This window comes from Microcaecilia unicolor, chromosome 5 (genome assembly GCF_901765095.1).
Source record: "Microcaecilia unicolor chromosome 5, aMicUni1.1, whole genome shotgun sequence".
In the NCBI taxonomy this organism is placed as follows: Eukaryota; Metazoa; Chordata; class Amphibia; order Gymnophiona; family Siphonopidae; genus Microcaecilia; species Microcaecilia unicolor.
The window spans coordinates 136,776,460-136,790,419 of record NC_044035.1 but is presented as its reverse complement, the minus strand read 5'-3'; the positions used below and the strand labels follow the sequence as shown (position 1 = coordinate 136,790,419).

The following is a 13,960-nucleotide window of genomic DNA, read 5'->3' as shown; positions in this document are numbered from 1 at the left end:
GTCAAAGCTTGAGAATCTGGAAAGGTGCCGCTTGGAGAATCAAGAGGAGTGCCACTACGAACAGGAAATTTGGAGTGCTTGGAACCGATTACCAGACACTTTTAGCACCCTGAAAAATATAGCAATGGCTTTACTCACAATTTTTCCCTCTACGTACTTTTGTGAAACCTTATTCTCAGCGTTAAATAATATCAAAACCAACAAAAGAAACAGATTGACAGATGAAGTTAGTAGCGCTTGCTTGGGCTTGAAGTGTACAAAATACCAACCTTCAATTGAAGATTTAGCCAATGAAATTCAGCAACAAAAAAGTCACTAATAGGCAGATTAGTTAAAGAATTCCCCCTTCCCCTCACTTATCTTAGTTCACGGCACCCCACACAAGTTAAATAATATCAAGACCAACAAAAGAAACCGACTGACAGATGAACAAAGAAGTCACTAAGTAGGTAAGTTAAATAATTAGTTTTTGGTTTATTAAATACAGTTTTATATTACAATTATACATTTTTGTTATTTAAACTATAAATATCGCGAAATAATGGTTTTTTTCTCGAAGTGACACACCACCCGAGTTATGCTCGGTTTTTTGGCGAATTTTGACACACCAAGCTCAAAAGGTTGCCCATCACTGTTATAGCTGCTAAAAAGCTAAGTTATAATTGCTTATTTAAAGTTTACTACCTGAGAAGCTGACTATTTAAGAAAATATTAATAGTAATGGAAAAATAGAAAAGGAAAAAGGGTTGAATTATGACGAGTTAAACAGCACCATCAATATATTGAAGAATGATCTTTTGGATGGTTGCGCTGTTAAAGATTCTGAATATCCCCGATTAGTCATACTAATGAATGTATAAATGAGTATACTGTGATAGGATCGAGTATATATAGAAATGATTTAACATTAGGTGTTTGGGATATTTTGATTATTGGACTATGTTTTAATCCCCACACAAATAAATACATGGTCCCTTTAAATTAGATTACACTAGCGCAGGCCATTTTTCAGCGTGCCTTAGTAAAAGGATCCCTAAGTTGGGCTGCTGAAATAGCTGGCATAAATTTATCCAGAAACGTTTATTTGGATAACTTTAACCACTTATATTCAGCAGATGGACTTACCCAAAGTCCACTGAATATCCAGTTACCCTATATACTCAACTATAAGCTGAGATTTTTGGGCCCCCCCAAAAAGTCCAAAGATTGGGATCTTGGCTTGTACTCGAATCAGCACAATATTCTGACCTTCCTCCCTTCTTTCATGGTGACTGGCAGATGATCAAGGCCAGATACAGGTCCTGTTTACAGTTACTTCTGTGTTAATGGCAGCATCAGGGATAGGGTCCAGGAGATACCAGTAAGGAGAAATGCAAATTATGTCAGGGGATGGGTGGGAAGAGAGATGTGCCAGTTGCCAGGGGGTGGGGGGGGGGTATGATGGGAGAGAGAGAGAAACAAGGCTGTAACCATGGGAGGAGGGGAGGGAAGAGAGAAGTGTGTCTGTTACTGTTGGAGGGAAAAGGTAGGAGAGGGAAAGAAATGCCAGTCACCGTGGAGGGGGTAAGAGGGAGATATATACCAGTCACGGGGGGGGGGGGGGGGGGGGGGGGGGGAAGAGGAGGGAAAAGGAAAAGGGTGAGAAATTCCAGTTGCCATGGGGGAAGGGGAGGAATGCTTAAATATAAACCCTTAGTTTATATTCGAGTTAACATTTTCTCCCCTTTTTTAAGGGAAAAATGTTATCTCGGTTAATATTCAGATAGCTTTATATTCAAGTATATATGGTAATCCGGATATCGTCCACTGAATATCAATCCCCCTATGATTCTGTTCCTCTGATTTACTGCTTATCTCTTCATGATATTCATATATACTTTGTTTATTTCAGAATTACTTTGATACAGGTCAACCAATCAGGGCTTAATTTCCATGCAAGTCATACTGGTGGGGATTATTACATCAGTGTTCAAGAAATTCTGAACACCAATAGCATCTCAAGAATTAGAAACAACTCTGAATTGAAGGGAGTTTTGTCTGTATTGCTGCTTTAAGTGTATCAACAGGTCTTGATTCCCAGTACAGACTAGAGGGATGTTTCAACAATCAGACAAAACTCCTGAGTAGATTTGCTTTTACTATGGATGCAAACCCTGTGAAACAAAAATAACTGCTGAGTTTGCACAATATTAGGATGGGAACTGAAGCAAAGATGCATCAGTTCCCATCGGGATGGGAACTGATGCAACTGATGGGTAGTATAAGGTATCTCTCTTGAATATGAGCAGTATACCTGGTGTGGGGCCTACATCCGCAGGCTTTTGGCTAGAACTTGAAGGATTCTTTTGTTCTGAACAGGTTTTTTGGTGCCTGGCTAGTTAAGTATTAACCTAGAAAATGTTCTTCAGCCTCTTTCTTCTCTCTGTTCTAATGACTAATAGTTTATAACCCTAATACTTCACACTTGGTCTGCGATGTGACAGATGTTAAGTGCCGATTTGTTTTTCTTGATATTTACCAAGACGCCTTTATTAATTATTAGATAAAAGCTTGGGAAACCCTAGTTCCTGGTTCCACAGTTGTACTTTTCAGAAGGAACTGCATAATTGATTTTTAATGAAATGTTCCTGACCAACTCACTTGGTGTTAATTCCTAGCTCCAGACTTTCTGTCTCATGTGCAGGAGCTCCTGTTTTCTGCCATCTGCAAAGCTGATCTGACTGTTTACTTTTGCTCATTTGTTTTGGATTTGAACTGTTTTTATCATTAACAAATCAGAGAAAAATCATGGAGGAAAAGCATTCCAGCATTACAATCAATTCAATATTCAGATTGAACCAGCTGAATACACTGAGGCTGAAGAAGTGTGACTGCAGTGTAATTTACAGCAGAAGCAACTAAGCACAACTAATAAGTTAATTTATTCTCCAGCACTGCAGATCTTAGTGGCATTCTATTCCACAGGTGTGCTTGGTTCATTTTATCTTCTCTTTTGCAAATGGCAAAACTCTCATTACCAATAGGAAACATGCAATATTTTGCAAACATCCAACTTCCATCAAGTCCTACATTTTGTTTGTGGTTACTAAATAGTGCTACGTTTTCATGATATCAAAAGCATTTGACTTACTGATGGCAATTTACATAGTTTTAGATTTCAGTTTGATGTTTTGTTAGGGTTATTAGTGAAGATGGATGAACAGTTACAACTGCCATTGACTTGGGAGTAACTGTTGGCATTTGCCTCTAGGTACTCCAGTAGTATTTTATAACAGAATCTTAACACCAAGGTACTGTTATAGAATTGGTGCTCGGCACATGGCATTGGGGCACTTAAATCATGGCACCAGTTTATAGAATTACCGCCATGGTAACCGTTCTGTTCTGAGTATACAGATTCTTCTGTGTTGACGTGTTGATGTGATCAAGGCAACACAAATAACTATCTACTCAAACCAGTATGTGCTTTGTTCTTAAAATTCTAGCTTTGAGGAGATCTTTAGAGGACCATCAATGCTGAACACTATATATTTTTCTAAAGAAAGGCATCACCAATTAATGATGACAAGTAACTTTACTCTAAGGAAGCACTACATCCTCTCTACCAAAATGCCCTTGGGAAGGGCAACTGAGGGGAAGCTATGAAATCACCCCCTACTCCAGAAATAACATTGTCTAGTATCTGTAAAGTTGTTAATGGCTTCTCTTTGCTTTCAGCCATCCTGGACAGGCCCACGCACCAGCTTCTGCCTTTCATGGCTACGGTGAAGCTCCAAATACTGCTCCCAAGCCCAGAGTGGTCACCACTGCCAGCATAAGGCCCTCTGTCTACCATCCAGGCCCAGGTAAGACAACTCCAAGATGGCATGGGTAAATGAGGAGAACTAGAATTTGACCTGTGCTTACAAATAAATTTGCATGTATTATTTGCTTAACACATTCATAGATACTTTAACATTTCCTTCCATGCTTTGGTACAAGGAATGTGACACTATAACACTGCCATCGCCTTTCCTGTTATATACCAAAATTAGTCTCTGTCATCTCCCTATTTCCAAGACTCAAAAGGCATTTTATGCAATGGAGATTCCTGAACTGAACTTTTGTAGGTTCAGGAGTCAGCCTAGAGGTGGGAGCTATTCTTTGGATATTCTTCTCCCGTGTTAACCCTGCATTATCCAGTTAATGCATGCTAATACAAATGCACTAGCTGGATAATTCGGAAATGCCCACTTTCTGTAAAAAATATTATTTGAAAATTGTTAACGTTTAGCATGCACAAACAAGCATTATACCACAACCTGCTTTAACACATTTTACGGTAGCCTGTTTTTCCCACATTAAGTGTGCTTTAGGCCTTCACATCTTTAATAATAGGGCCCCTTAGTTAACTAAAATTTATTGGAAGTCTTTGCTACTATGCCAGCTACAGTGATCACACTGAGTATTTACAATAATTGAACTATCATTGTTGCTAATATTATAGAATCCACTAGGTGGCAGTACAGCACTAACTGATATTCTTTGGCAGCAGCTATGTGCTCTTTCAGGTTATTGTTGTAAAGGCAAACACTAGAATATTGTAGCCACAAAAATAAGAATTGCAAATTCTATTCCCTCTCATTTCTTACAATGGCCTTTGCTGCTCTTCTAGTTTGCTTAACTAGCTTCGGGTTTATGTTTCCTTGAAGCTGACTAGGTAGCAGAGCAGGAGTGATAACAGAACAGAAGTGATAACAGAAATGCCAAAGATGGACCACCCCAAGCGTGAGAATAAAGGCCAAAAAGTGAGATTTTTCAGATGGTGCATCTGGAGCATAAATCTGAAAGGATTCACACAATATTGCCTTGCAAAAAGCAGCATTAAATTATATTTGCTTTTCTTTGGTGACTGTAATAAATAGTAATAACCTCCCCCTCAAAAAAAAAAAAAAAGATGATACATTTTTTATTGGACTAATACATTTTTTACTAGTTTTCAAAGGCAGTACCTTCCCCTTTTAATCAGAAATGAGAAAAAGATGACAAATACAGAATATATATAAGTAAAACATAAAAGCATTCCAATGACAGTCTCATAGGGAAAGGTAGGGGTGGGGGTTGTGAGAAACAGAGAGAGGAGGATGGGTGATCAGATGGTGACAAAGCAGAATAATCTGGTGACTGTGAAATGATATAGTCAAAGTTGAGGCTATATAAGGAGAGTTTTCAAAGGAATGTTTACAGGTAAGTTATCTGGGTACATCCTCTGGGTTGAAAATAGTGTTGAAAAGCATGTCCATAGGTTTCAGAGCATACATACTTGTAGGTGCATGGAAAAGGGATAGAGCAGGGGGATGCAAAATATGCAGGAAGGTGTGCTCAGATTTATTGTTACTGGTTGGGCCACTTGTTTTTTCTGCTGTTAGGCTTGCCTCTTATGAGAGCAGTGATCAGAATCAGGGAACTGGCACTGAGGCTCTAATGAGCGACAGAAGGGCTCAAAGAATGGGGAAAGTGGGAGAACCTTCAAATGAGTGAGACTTGGCATCTCTGTGAAAAGTAGGCAAGACAGAAGAAATGTGGAAGAGCGTTTTTGATAAAAAGCCTAAGTCCAATTTTGGTCGTTTTGCTAAAAACGTCCAAAAATCAAGTGGCGAACATAGCCGTTTTCAAACCTGAAAAAGTCTATCTGTTTGGTTTGAAAATTGCCTTTTTCTAGATGTTTTGTGCTCAGTGCGTTTTCCTTTTGGGACTGTTAGGATGTCTGGGTGCCATCATTCTTCGTAGACTGGCCGTACAGATATCCCAGCAGAGGAGTGGGGTAGTCTAGGGGGGACTCAGTGGCGTTCCTAGGGTGGCTGACACGATGCGACCCCCCATGGGTGCAGCGCCCCCCCCCCCCCCCGCGAAAGGACACACTCCCCCCCCCCCGGCAAAAGGACACCCCCCCAGGTGCATTTTTACCTGCTGGGGGGGTGCTGCGCACCTGTCTGCCTTGCTCATTCCATGCTCCCTCTGCCCCGGAACAGGAAGTAACCTGTTCCGGGGCAGAGGGAGCACGGAACGAGCGGAGCAGACAGGCACGCGGCACCCCCCCCCCCCCAGCAGCGTGCACCCAGGGCAGACCGCAGCCACCCCCCCCCCCCCAGGAACACCACTGGGGGGGACTGCAGTGGACCTCACATAAAACTCCCTTATATTATATGGTATGCCCTCCAGGAGCAGAGAAAACTACTACTACTACTATTTAACATTTCTAGAGCGCTACAAAGTGTACGCAGCGCTGTACAAACACAGAAGAAAGACAGTCCCTGCTCAAAGAGCTTACAATCTAATAGACAAAAAGTACTGTACCTCACTGTATACCACTCCAATAGCCCTCATGCTTGCAGGTGTCACATGTAAGTATTGTAGGTATTTAGTGCTCTCACTTTCCACCACAAGTGTACCAGTTAGAGTGGGGTGTGGGCCTGTGTCCCCTTCTCTACAGTCCACTGCACCGACCACTGGGCTACTACTGGGACCTGCCTGCTGCTGTAACAAGAATGGCCATCATATCTGAAGCTGTCATACAGCCTGGTATGTACTGTCACTTTCACATCTTAGGGGTGGGATGAGGGTCTGTGACCACTTGGAAAGTATGGGTGTTATGCCTTAATCCCTCCAGTGGTCATTTGGTCATTTAGGGCACCTTTTGGTCAGTTACTCGTGATTGAAACAGGTCTAGCCAAAAAGTCTTAATTTTGTCCCTAGACGGTTTGATTTAGTTTCATTAATGCAGAAAAATGTCTACCTTTTGGTGCTGCCCATGTCCCTCCCAAACGCACCCCCTTGCAATTTTGACAAACTGTGGAGCAAAACGTCTAAAATCGGAGTGTCAAAAATTGCAACTTGGATGTTTTTGAGAGAAAGACATCCACCTACCACCTTTGAACATTTTTTTTTAAGTGAGCCCCGGAGACTAGTAGATATTAACTTTGCACACTGTGGCCAACCACCACCATTTCCGTCCGGATAATTATAGCTACCGTGATGTAATAGCCACAGGATATACATATCATCCTTCCTTGAGTTCTTTGAATTCAGCCTGAAGAGAAAGTGTTCAATTTTAGTTTCCCTTCATCTTGTTTCTTTGTTTCTGTTTTGGTCTTGAGCTGGTTACCCTCAGGCTACATTGCGAGTGTGATATCTATGTTATATGAATGTTCTAATGTGTGCTTATTAGATGTTTCACTTGTAGTCAGGGGCGTAGCCAGACAGCAGATTTTGGGTGGGCCTAGGCAAGAAGTGGGTGGGCACCAAGTGTTCTCCCCCCCTCCCCCAAACCACCACCAAAAAAATATCTCAGCTGGTGGGCAAATGCTTCGCTCCACCTTGGCTATCTGCAGCAGGCTTGTGCTGAAAACTGAGCATGCGAAGGTACCAGTATCGTGGAGAGCAGCATTTTTTTTTACCATCAGGGGGAAGTTTTCAGCTAGCAGATCTTGGGATCCCCACCAGCTACCGCTAAACGTGTACTACTGTTGGGTGGGCCTGAGCCCTAAGTGGATGGGCCCTGGCCCACCCAGGCCCACCTGTGGCTAAGCCACTGCTTGTAGTGTGCTGACATTGTATCATATCTATGTTATGTGAATGTTCTTCCATGGTATCATTCGTATTCTGCAGTGCTGTTCAATGTTTGTTTGTATTTCTGATACTGCTCATAGTGGCGGTCATCAAAGTTTGTGAAAAGACCCCTCAATTTGCCATCTCCAGGTTTACTTCATTGACTGTATTTATTTGTTACATTTGTATCCCACATTTCCCCACCTATTTGCAGGCTCAATGTGGCTTACAGAGTACCGCAATGGCGTTTGCCAGTTCTGGTATGAACAAATACAAGGTGTTATTGCGTTAGAATAGGGTTCATGTATGGTTGATATAATGGGGAGCTTAGGGAGGAAGGGAGAAATTGGGTGTGTCCAATACGATCTTTGGTTTTATTGTGTTGCAGGTACTCAGGCCCAGATGCACAAAACCTAACGAGCCCACAACTTGCGTTTTAAACTGGTTCCAGCCAGTTTAAAACGCAAGTATTTCACCCCGGGCATGCACTAAGGGCATTTTCCCTGCCACGGTAGCAGGCAACGAAAATGGAATGCAAATGATTGAAAAGCTATTATAATGAGCTGCACTACCGTTGCAGCCCATTATAATGAGATGCACTACCGTTTTTCTGATTCCCTTACCGTAGGAACCCTAACGAGATGTCTGACCTCTCGTTAGGGCTCCTGTGAGGGAATCGGAAAGGAAAAGGGCCCCCAAAAAAGGTAAAAAAGAAAAAAAAAAGCAGGGAGCGCATGTGAGGGGCGTCCTTTAAGGACGTACTCTCCCTGCGCTTCTGAGAGACGTCTTTTTTCGCATTTTTTTTTTAGCTCTGCCGGCGCTGGTGTTTTTTCCCCCCTTCTATTTTGTCTTCGCCGCCCCTCCACAGCAAAACTTTTATATTTTCCTGGTTGCCGGAGAATCGGGACGTCCCTTTAGATTAGGCTCCTCTTCCTGGTCTCTTCAGCCAATCAGAGCGCGTTTTGCTAACAACAGCCAGCTAAGCCCACTTTGATTGGCTGAAGAGACCAGGAAGAGGAGCCTAATCTAAAGGGACGTCTCGATTCTCCGACTCAGGTACCGAAGGAATAGAGAATGCAAGTGAGCTACAACGAGTAACTCATTTGCATTCCCTATCGTTGATGCATTCCCGTTCCCTACCGATTCGCTATGGAATCGGTAGGGAACGGGAATTACCGACGTCTTTAATGCATCTGGGCCTCAGTCTTTTATGTTGAATCAGTGGGATATGCCTTCCCGAACAGGTTTGTTTTTAGTTCTTTCCGGAAATTGAGGTGGTTGTACGTTGTTTTTACTATTTTTGGCAGAGCGTTCCATAGTTGTGCGCTTAAATAGGAAAAGCTGGATGCATACGTTGATTTGTATTTAAGGCCTTTGCTGCTTGGGTATTGAAGATTTAGGTATGTTCATGCTGATCTTGTGTTTCTGGTTGGTAGGTCTATGAGGTCTGCCATGTAGCCTGGGGCATTGCCGTAGATAATTGTATGAACCAGAGTGCAGATTTTGAAAGTTATACGTTCTTTGATGGGGAGCCAATGCAGTTTTTCTCAGAGGGGTTTGGGGCTTTCAAAACACGTTTTTCCAAATATAAGCCTGGCTGCTGTATTTTGAGTGGTCTGAAGTTTCTTTATAATTATGCTTATATTTGGTCATTTTGTTATGTTTAAACAAGCCTTTGATGAGTACTAGTGACAGTAGCAGTCACGGGATCTATATCTGTCTTTCCTCTCCTCTGCCCTTCCCTCCACCTTTCTCGCTCTTTTCTCTCTTTGCTTACTTTGTGTTTGATTCAGTGGCCTACCAAGGGGGGGGGGGGGGGGGGGGGGGCGGTCCGCCCCGGGTACCAGTGGGTGGGGGGTGCTCCGCTCCCGCCACCTCCTTTAAACAAAAATCGGCGAAGCAGCGTCGCAGGCAGCGCCTCGTCTGCCCTGCTTGTGAAAAAATCAAATCTCTCCTTCTCCTCGACTTGACGTCTTGACGTCGACTCGGGCCTTCCAATCAATCACTATGTCCCGCCCTCCTCTAAGGTAACTTCCGTGAGGGCGGGCGGGACATAGTGATTGATTGGAAGGCCCGAGTTGACGTCAAGACGAGGAGAAGGAGATTTGATTTTTTTACAAGCAGCAGGGCAGATGAGGCGCTGCCTGCGATGCTGCTTCGCCGATTCAGACAGTAGTGAGAACGGGACTGAGGTGGGGAAGGAGAGGGGCGAAAGGGACTCGGGTGGGGGTGTTCAGAGGGGAAAAGAGGAGGGGAGAAGGGGACTGGGGTGGGGGTCTCAGACAGGGGAGGGGGAGGGGAGAAGGGGACTGGAGTGGGGATCTCAGACGGGAGAAGGGAAGGGTAGGGGAGAAGGGGACTGGGGTGGGGGTGTTCAGAGGGGAAAAGGGGAGGGGAGAAGGGGACTGGGGTGGGGATCTCAGACAGGGGGAGGGGAAGAGGGGAGAAGGGGACTGGGTTGGGGATCTCAGATGGGAGACTGGGAGGGGAGAAGGGGACTGGGTTGGGGATCTCAGATGGGAGACGGGGAGGGGAGAAGGGGACTGGGGTGGGGGTCTCAGACAGGGGAGGGGGAGGGGAGAAGGGGACTGGAGTGGGGATCTCAGACGGGGGAAGGGGAGGGGAGAAGGGGACTGGGGTGGGGGTGTTCAGAGGGGAAAAGGGGAGGGGAGAAGGGGACTAGGGTGGGGGTCTCAGACAGGGGAGGGGGAGGGAAGAAGGGGACTGGGGTGGTGGTCTCAGATGGGAGAAGGGGAGGGGAGAAGGGGACTGGGGTGGGGGTGTTCAGAGGGGAAAAAGGGAGGGGAGAAGGGGACTGGGGTGGGGATCTCAGATAGGGGAGGGGGAGGGGAGAAGGGGACTGGGGTGGGGATCTCAGACAGGGGAGGGGGAGGGGAGAAGGGGACTGGGGTGGGGGTCTCAGACAGGAGAAGGGAAGGGGAGAAGGGGACTGGGTGGGGGTGTTCAGAGGGGAAAAGGGGAGGGGAGAAGGGGACTAGGGTGGGGGTCTCAGACAGGGGAGGGGGAGGGAAGAAGGGGACTGGGGTGGTGGTCTCAGATGGGAGAAGGGGAGGGGAGAAGGGGTCTGGGGTGGGGGTGTTCAGAGGGGAAAAGGGGAGGGGAGAAGGGGACTGGGGTGGGGATCTCAGATAGGGGAGGGGGAGGGGAGAAGGGGACTGGGTTGGGGATCTCAGATGGGAGACGGGGAGGGGAGAAGGGGACTGGGGTGGGGGTCTCAGACAGGGGAGGGGAGAAGGGGACTGGGGTGGGGGTGTTCAGAAGGGAGAAGAGGACTGGGGTGGGGGGTCACAGACAGGAGAAGGGGAGGGGAGAAGGGGACTGGGGTGGGGGTGTTCAGAGGGAAGAAGAGGACTGGGGTGGGGGTCACAGACAGGAGAAGGGGAGGGGAGAAGGGGACTGGGGTGGGGGTGTTCAGAGGGGAGAAGGGGGCTGGAACTGGGGGCTGAAAAAAGGGGCAGAGAGAGATGGATGGATGGGAGAGGGAGGGCAAATGGTGGATTGAAGGGGCAGAGAGAAAGGGCAGACAGTGGAGTGGATGGAAGGGAAAGGGCAGACAGTGGAGTGGATGGAAGGGAAAGGGCAGACAGTGAATGGAAGGGGCAGAGATAGAGGGCAGATGTGGATGGAAGGTGCAGGGAGAGAGGGCATACATTGGATGGAGGGGACAGCAGAGAGGGCTGACACTGGATGGCAGAGAACGAAGACAGATGCTGGATGGAAGGAAGATGGTGAAAAGAAGATGAGGAAAGCAGAAACCAGAGACAACAAACTGTAAATAAAATATATATATATATTTTTTTGCTTTAGGATAAAGTAGTATTGTAGCTGTGTTAATAAATGTTTATAATAGAACATGTAAACAAGGTAATCTTTTTATTGGACTAATTTTAATACATTTTGACTAACTTTCGGAGAACAAAACCCCATTCCTCAGGTCAGGATAGGATACTGTAACAGCACTATACTGTACTGACCTGAGGACGGAGGTTTTGGCCTCTGAAAGCTAAATGTATTAGTCCAATAAAATGGTATTATTTTACTTTCTATATTTGTTTTATTTCTATTTGTTAATTTGTAAAGTGGTGATTGGTACTTGTTAGTTTTTTTCAAATGTACATCTGCTGTCTTTATATTTTGCACAGTACTAGGGGACAGTTTCTGTTTCTGTGGTGTTGCATTGTATGCAGAGTCTGGCACTGGGGGTTCAGTTTAATTTTTGTCTAAATAGAAAGTTTATGATTACTTATTCTATAGGTGTATCTGTGTTTGTGAAAAATACATGGCTTTCAGTTGGCATTGACTGTGCAGGATCTACGATCTGTACTATTCTGTCTGGTTTCGTTTTCACAATAGGTGATTTGATGTTCTAGTGATCACTGTAGTGTTTAAGATGCTTTCCTTTTCCTTGTGTGACTCGTAGAAATGACTGCTTATGGTATGGTAGAATTGCTCTATAGGTCCTGAGTGTTTTGTATTCTCGGCATGCCTAGTACTGGAATTTTAGGGGGGGGTGTTAAAAAATGACCGGCCCCGGGTGTCAACTACCCTAGGTAAGCCACTGGTTTGATTGGTACACTTTTCTATCTACAATATAGAGTTCTTTTCTCGCTTTTTCTTTTAGTCTGTAAACTGTTTGGTTCTGTTTTCAGTTACAGCGGTATAGCAAAAGTGAATACAGAATTATAAGTTTTATGTTGTTGTTCCTGTGAAGTTGTGTCTTCATAAAAGCAGTTAATAAATTCCTATTAATTGATTGGTTTTTAAAAATCCCACTCAGCAGCATGCTATCATTTGTAGCTTATCTTTCCATGTGGGTCCCTAATGACAGGAAGCAGTCTATCCAGTGAAATAGAATTCAGTACTGAAGAATAATTAAAAACGGAGGTCAAGCATTGCTGTATCAGCCCTGTTGGGGTTCACTGGTTTCATACGGGTTTGAGTGGAAAATTCTAATGGTAAGGGTTTCACTTCCCTTTTTACAAAGATACCTGTGCATTTATTCAGTTAATTCATTTTCAAAAATGTTCAAAGTGGGGAATATCAAAAAATTAAGAATAAAAACATGAATCAAGCAATATAAGAATTGCCATATTGGGTCAGAGTCCAAAGGTCCATCTAGCCCAGTATCCTGCTTCCAACAATGGCCAGTCCAGGTCACAAGTATCTGGCAGAATCCCAAAAAGCAGCAAGATTCTAGGCTACCAACCCCAGGGATAGCAATGAATTAATCAGTAATGTATAATTCATTAAAATTCTTTAACAGTAAATTAAACTAAAATAACAACAACAACAAAAACTAGCTTTAGACTCTGCATTTGTGTTAGTCCTAGAACAGCATTAACCAACCAATGTGCCATGGCACAGTCAGCATTGCCTGAAACTCATCTCCTGACTAGCACCTTGCAGCCACAAAATACACCAGTGGCAGCTCATAAATGTGCAGGTGTTCTTTATTAAGCTCATGTGTACTGGTGCATGCCTTTTCCTTAATTGATTGTCCGCCCTCTCTCTTGTACCACACCTTGAACACTGCACTGCCTCTCCTTTGAGTTCTTCCAGCATCTGTCTTATCCTCAGGCCCAGCAAGGCAGAGGGAGAGAGGGAGTGCAGTGAGCACCAGTTATGACTCATCCAAGTGCTGGAAACAGCAATGGCAGAGTTCTGGCAGCCAGATGCAGCAGCCAAAGTAACTAACCAGGGCAAATCTTCAGCTTTGCTCCCTAATCCCCCATTCTGTAACTACCCCTCTACGCAGACCCAACACGGGGCATACAATGGATTAAAATGGTCCCCCAGAACCCCCCTCAATGTGGCTTACATAGTTTTGTTATGATGGTGTAACTTATATAGATAGATTTATTTGTGTTGATGTAGTACAAACAGGAAGTATTTCCACATGAAAGTGTTTATTGCATAAAATATTTCAGTAAAGGTGAAGAATATTATAAACGTGTAATGAATTTTGGAGTTTCTGACTGGCATTAGAAGTAACATATAAATTGTATGCACAGTTTTTGTATGATAACTCATTTAGTATTATATGCATATTCATTGGGGAAATCCTGAAAACCCAGCTTGGCGAGGGCCAAGGTTGGATACCCCTGGTTTAGAACAATGGATTGCAAACCAGCATTCAAATCCCACTTTACCCACTGATCCTCCTTGTGAAGGAGGGCAAGTGCCTTTTACTCTTGTTCCCTCAGTTCTCTACTTAGGGGTAAATATTCAGCCAGCAGTGGTGAGCATTTTGCTGCAGGAGCACACCCAGTTTCGGTTCAAGCCCACCCGAAACTTCTGACACCCTTATGGCTGGTGGGGATCCCGAAGCCTCCCCAGCTGAAGATGTTTTTCG

General features: G+C 44.5%; 1 protein-coding gene across 3 annotated transcripts in view; it reads left to right on the top strand.

Annotated features, from left to right (window-relative positions):
* LOC115470316 (LIM domain-binding protein 3-like) overlaps positions 1 to 13,960 on the top strand; it is a 132,618-nt gene that overhangs the window by 62,909 nt on the left and 55,749 nt on the right. For all 3 annotated transcript variants that reach the window (XM_030203359.1, XM_030203358.1, XM_030203357.1), the window contains one exon: positions 3,718 to 3,845. In XM_030203359.1, the coding sequence (XP_030059219.1) occupies positions 3,718 to 3,845 (128 nt within the window). The remainder of the gene's footprint in view (positions 1 to 3,717; positions 3,846 to 13,960) is intronic.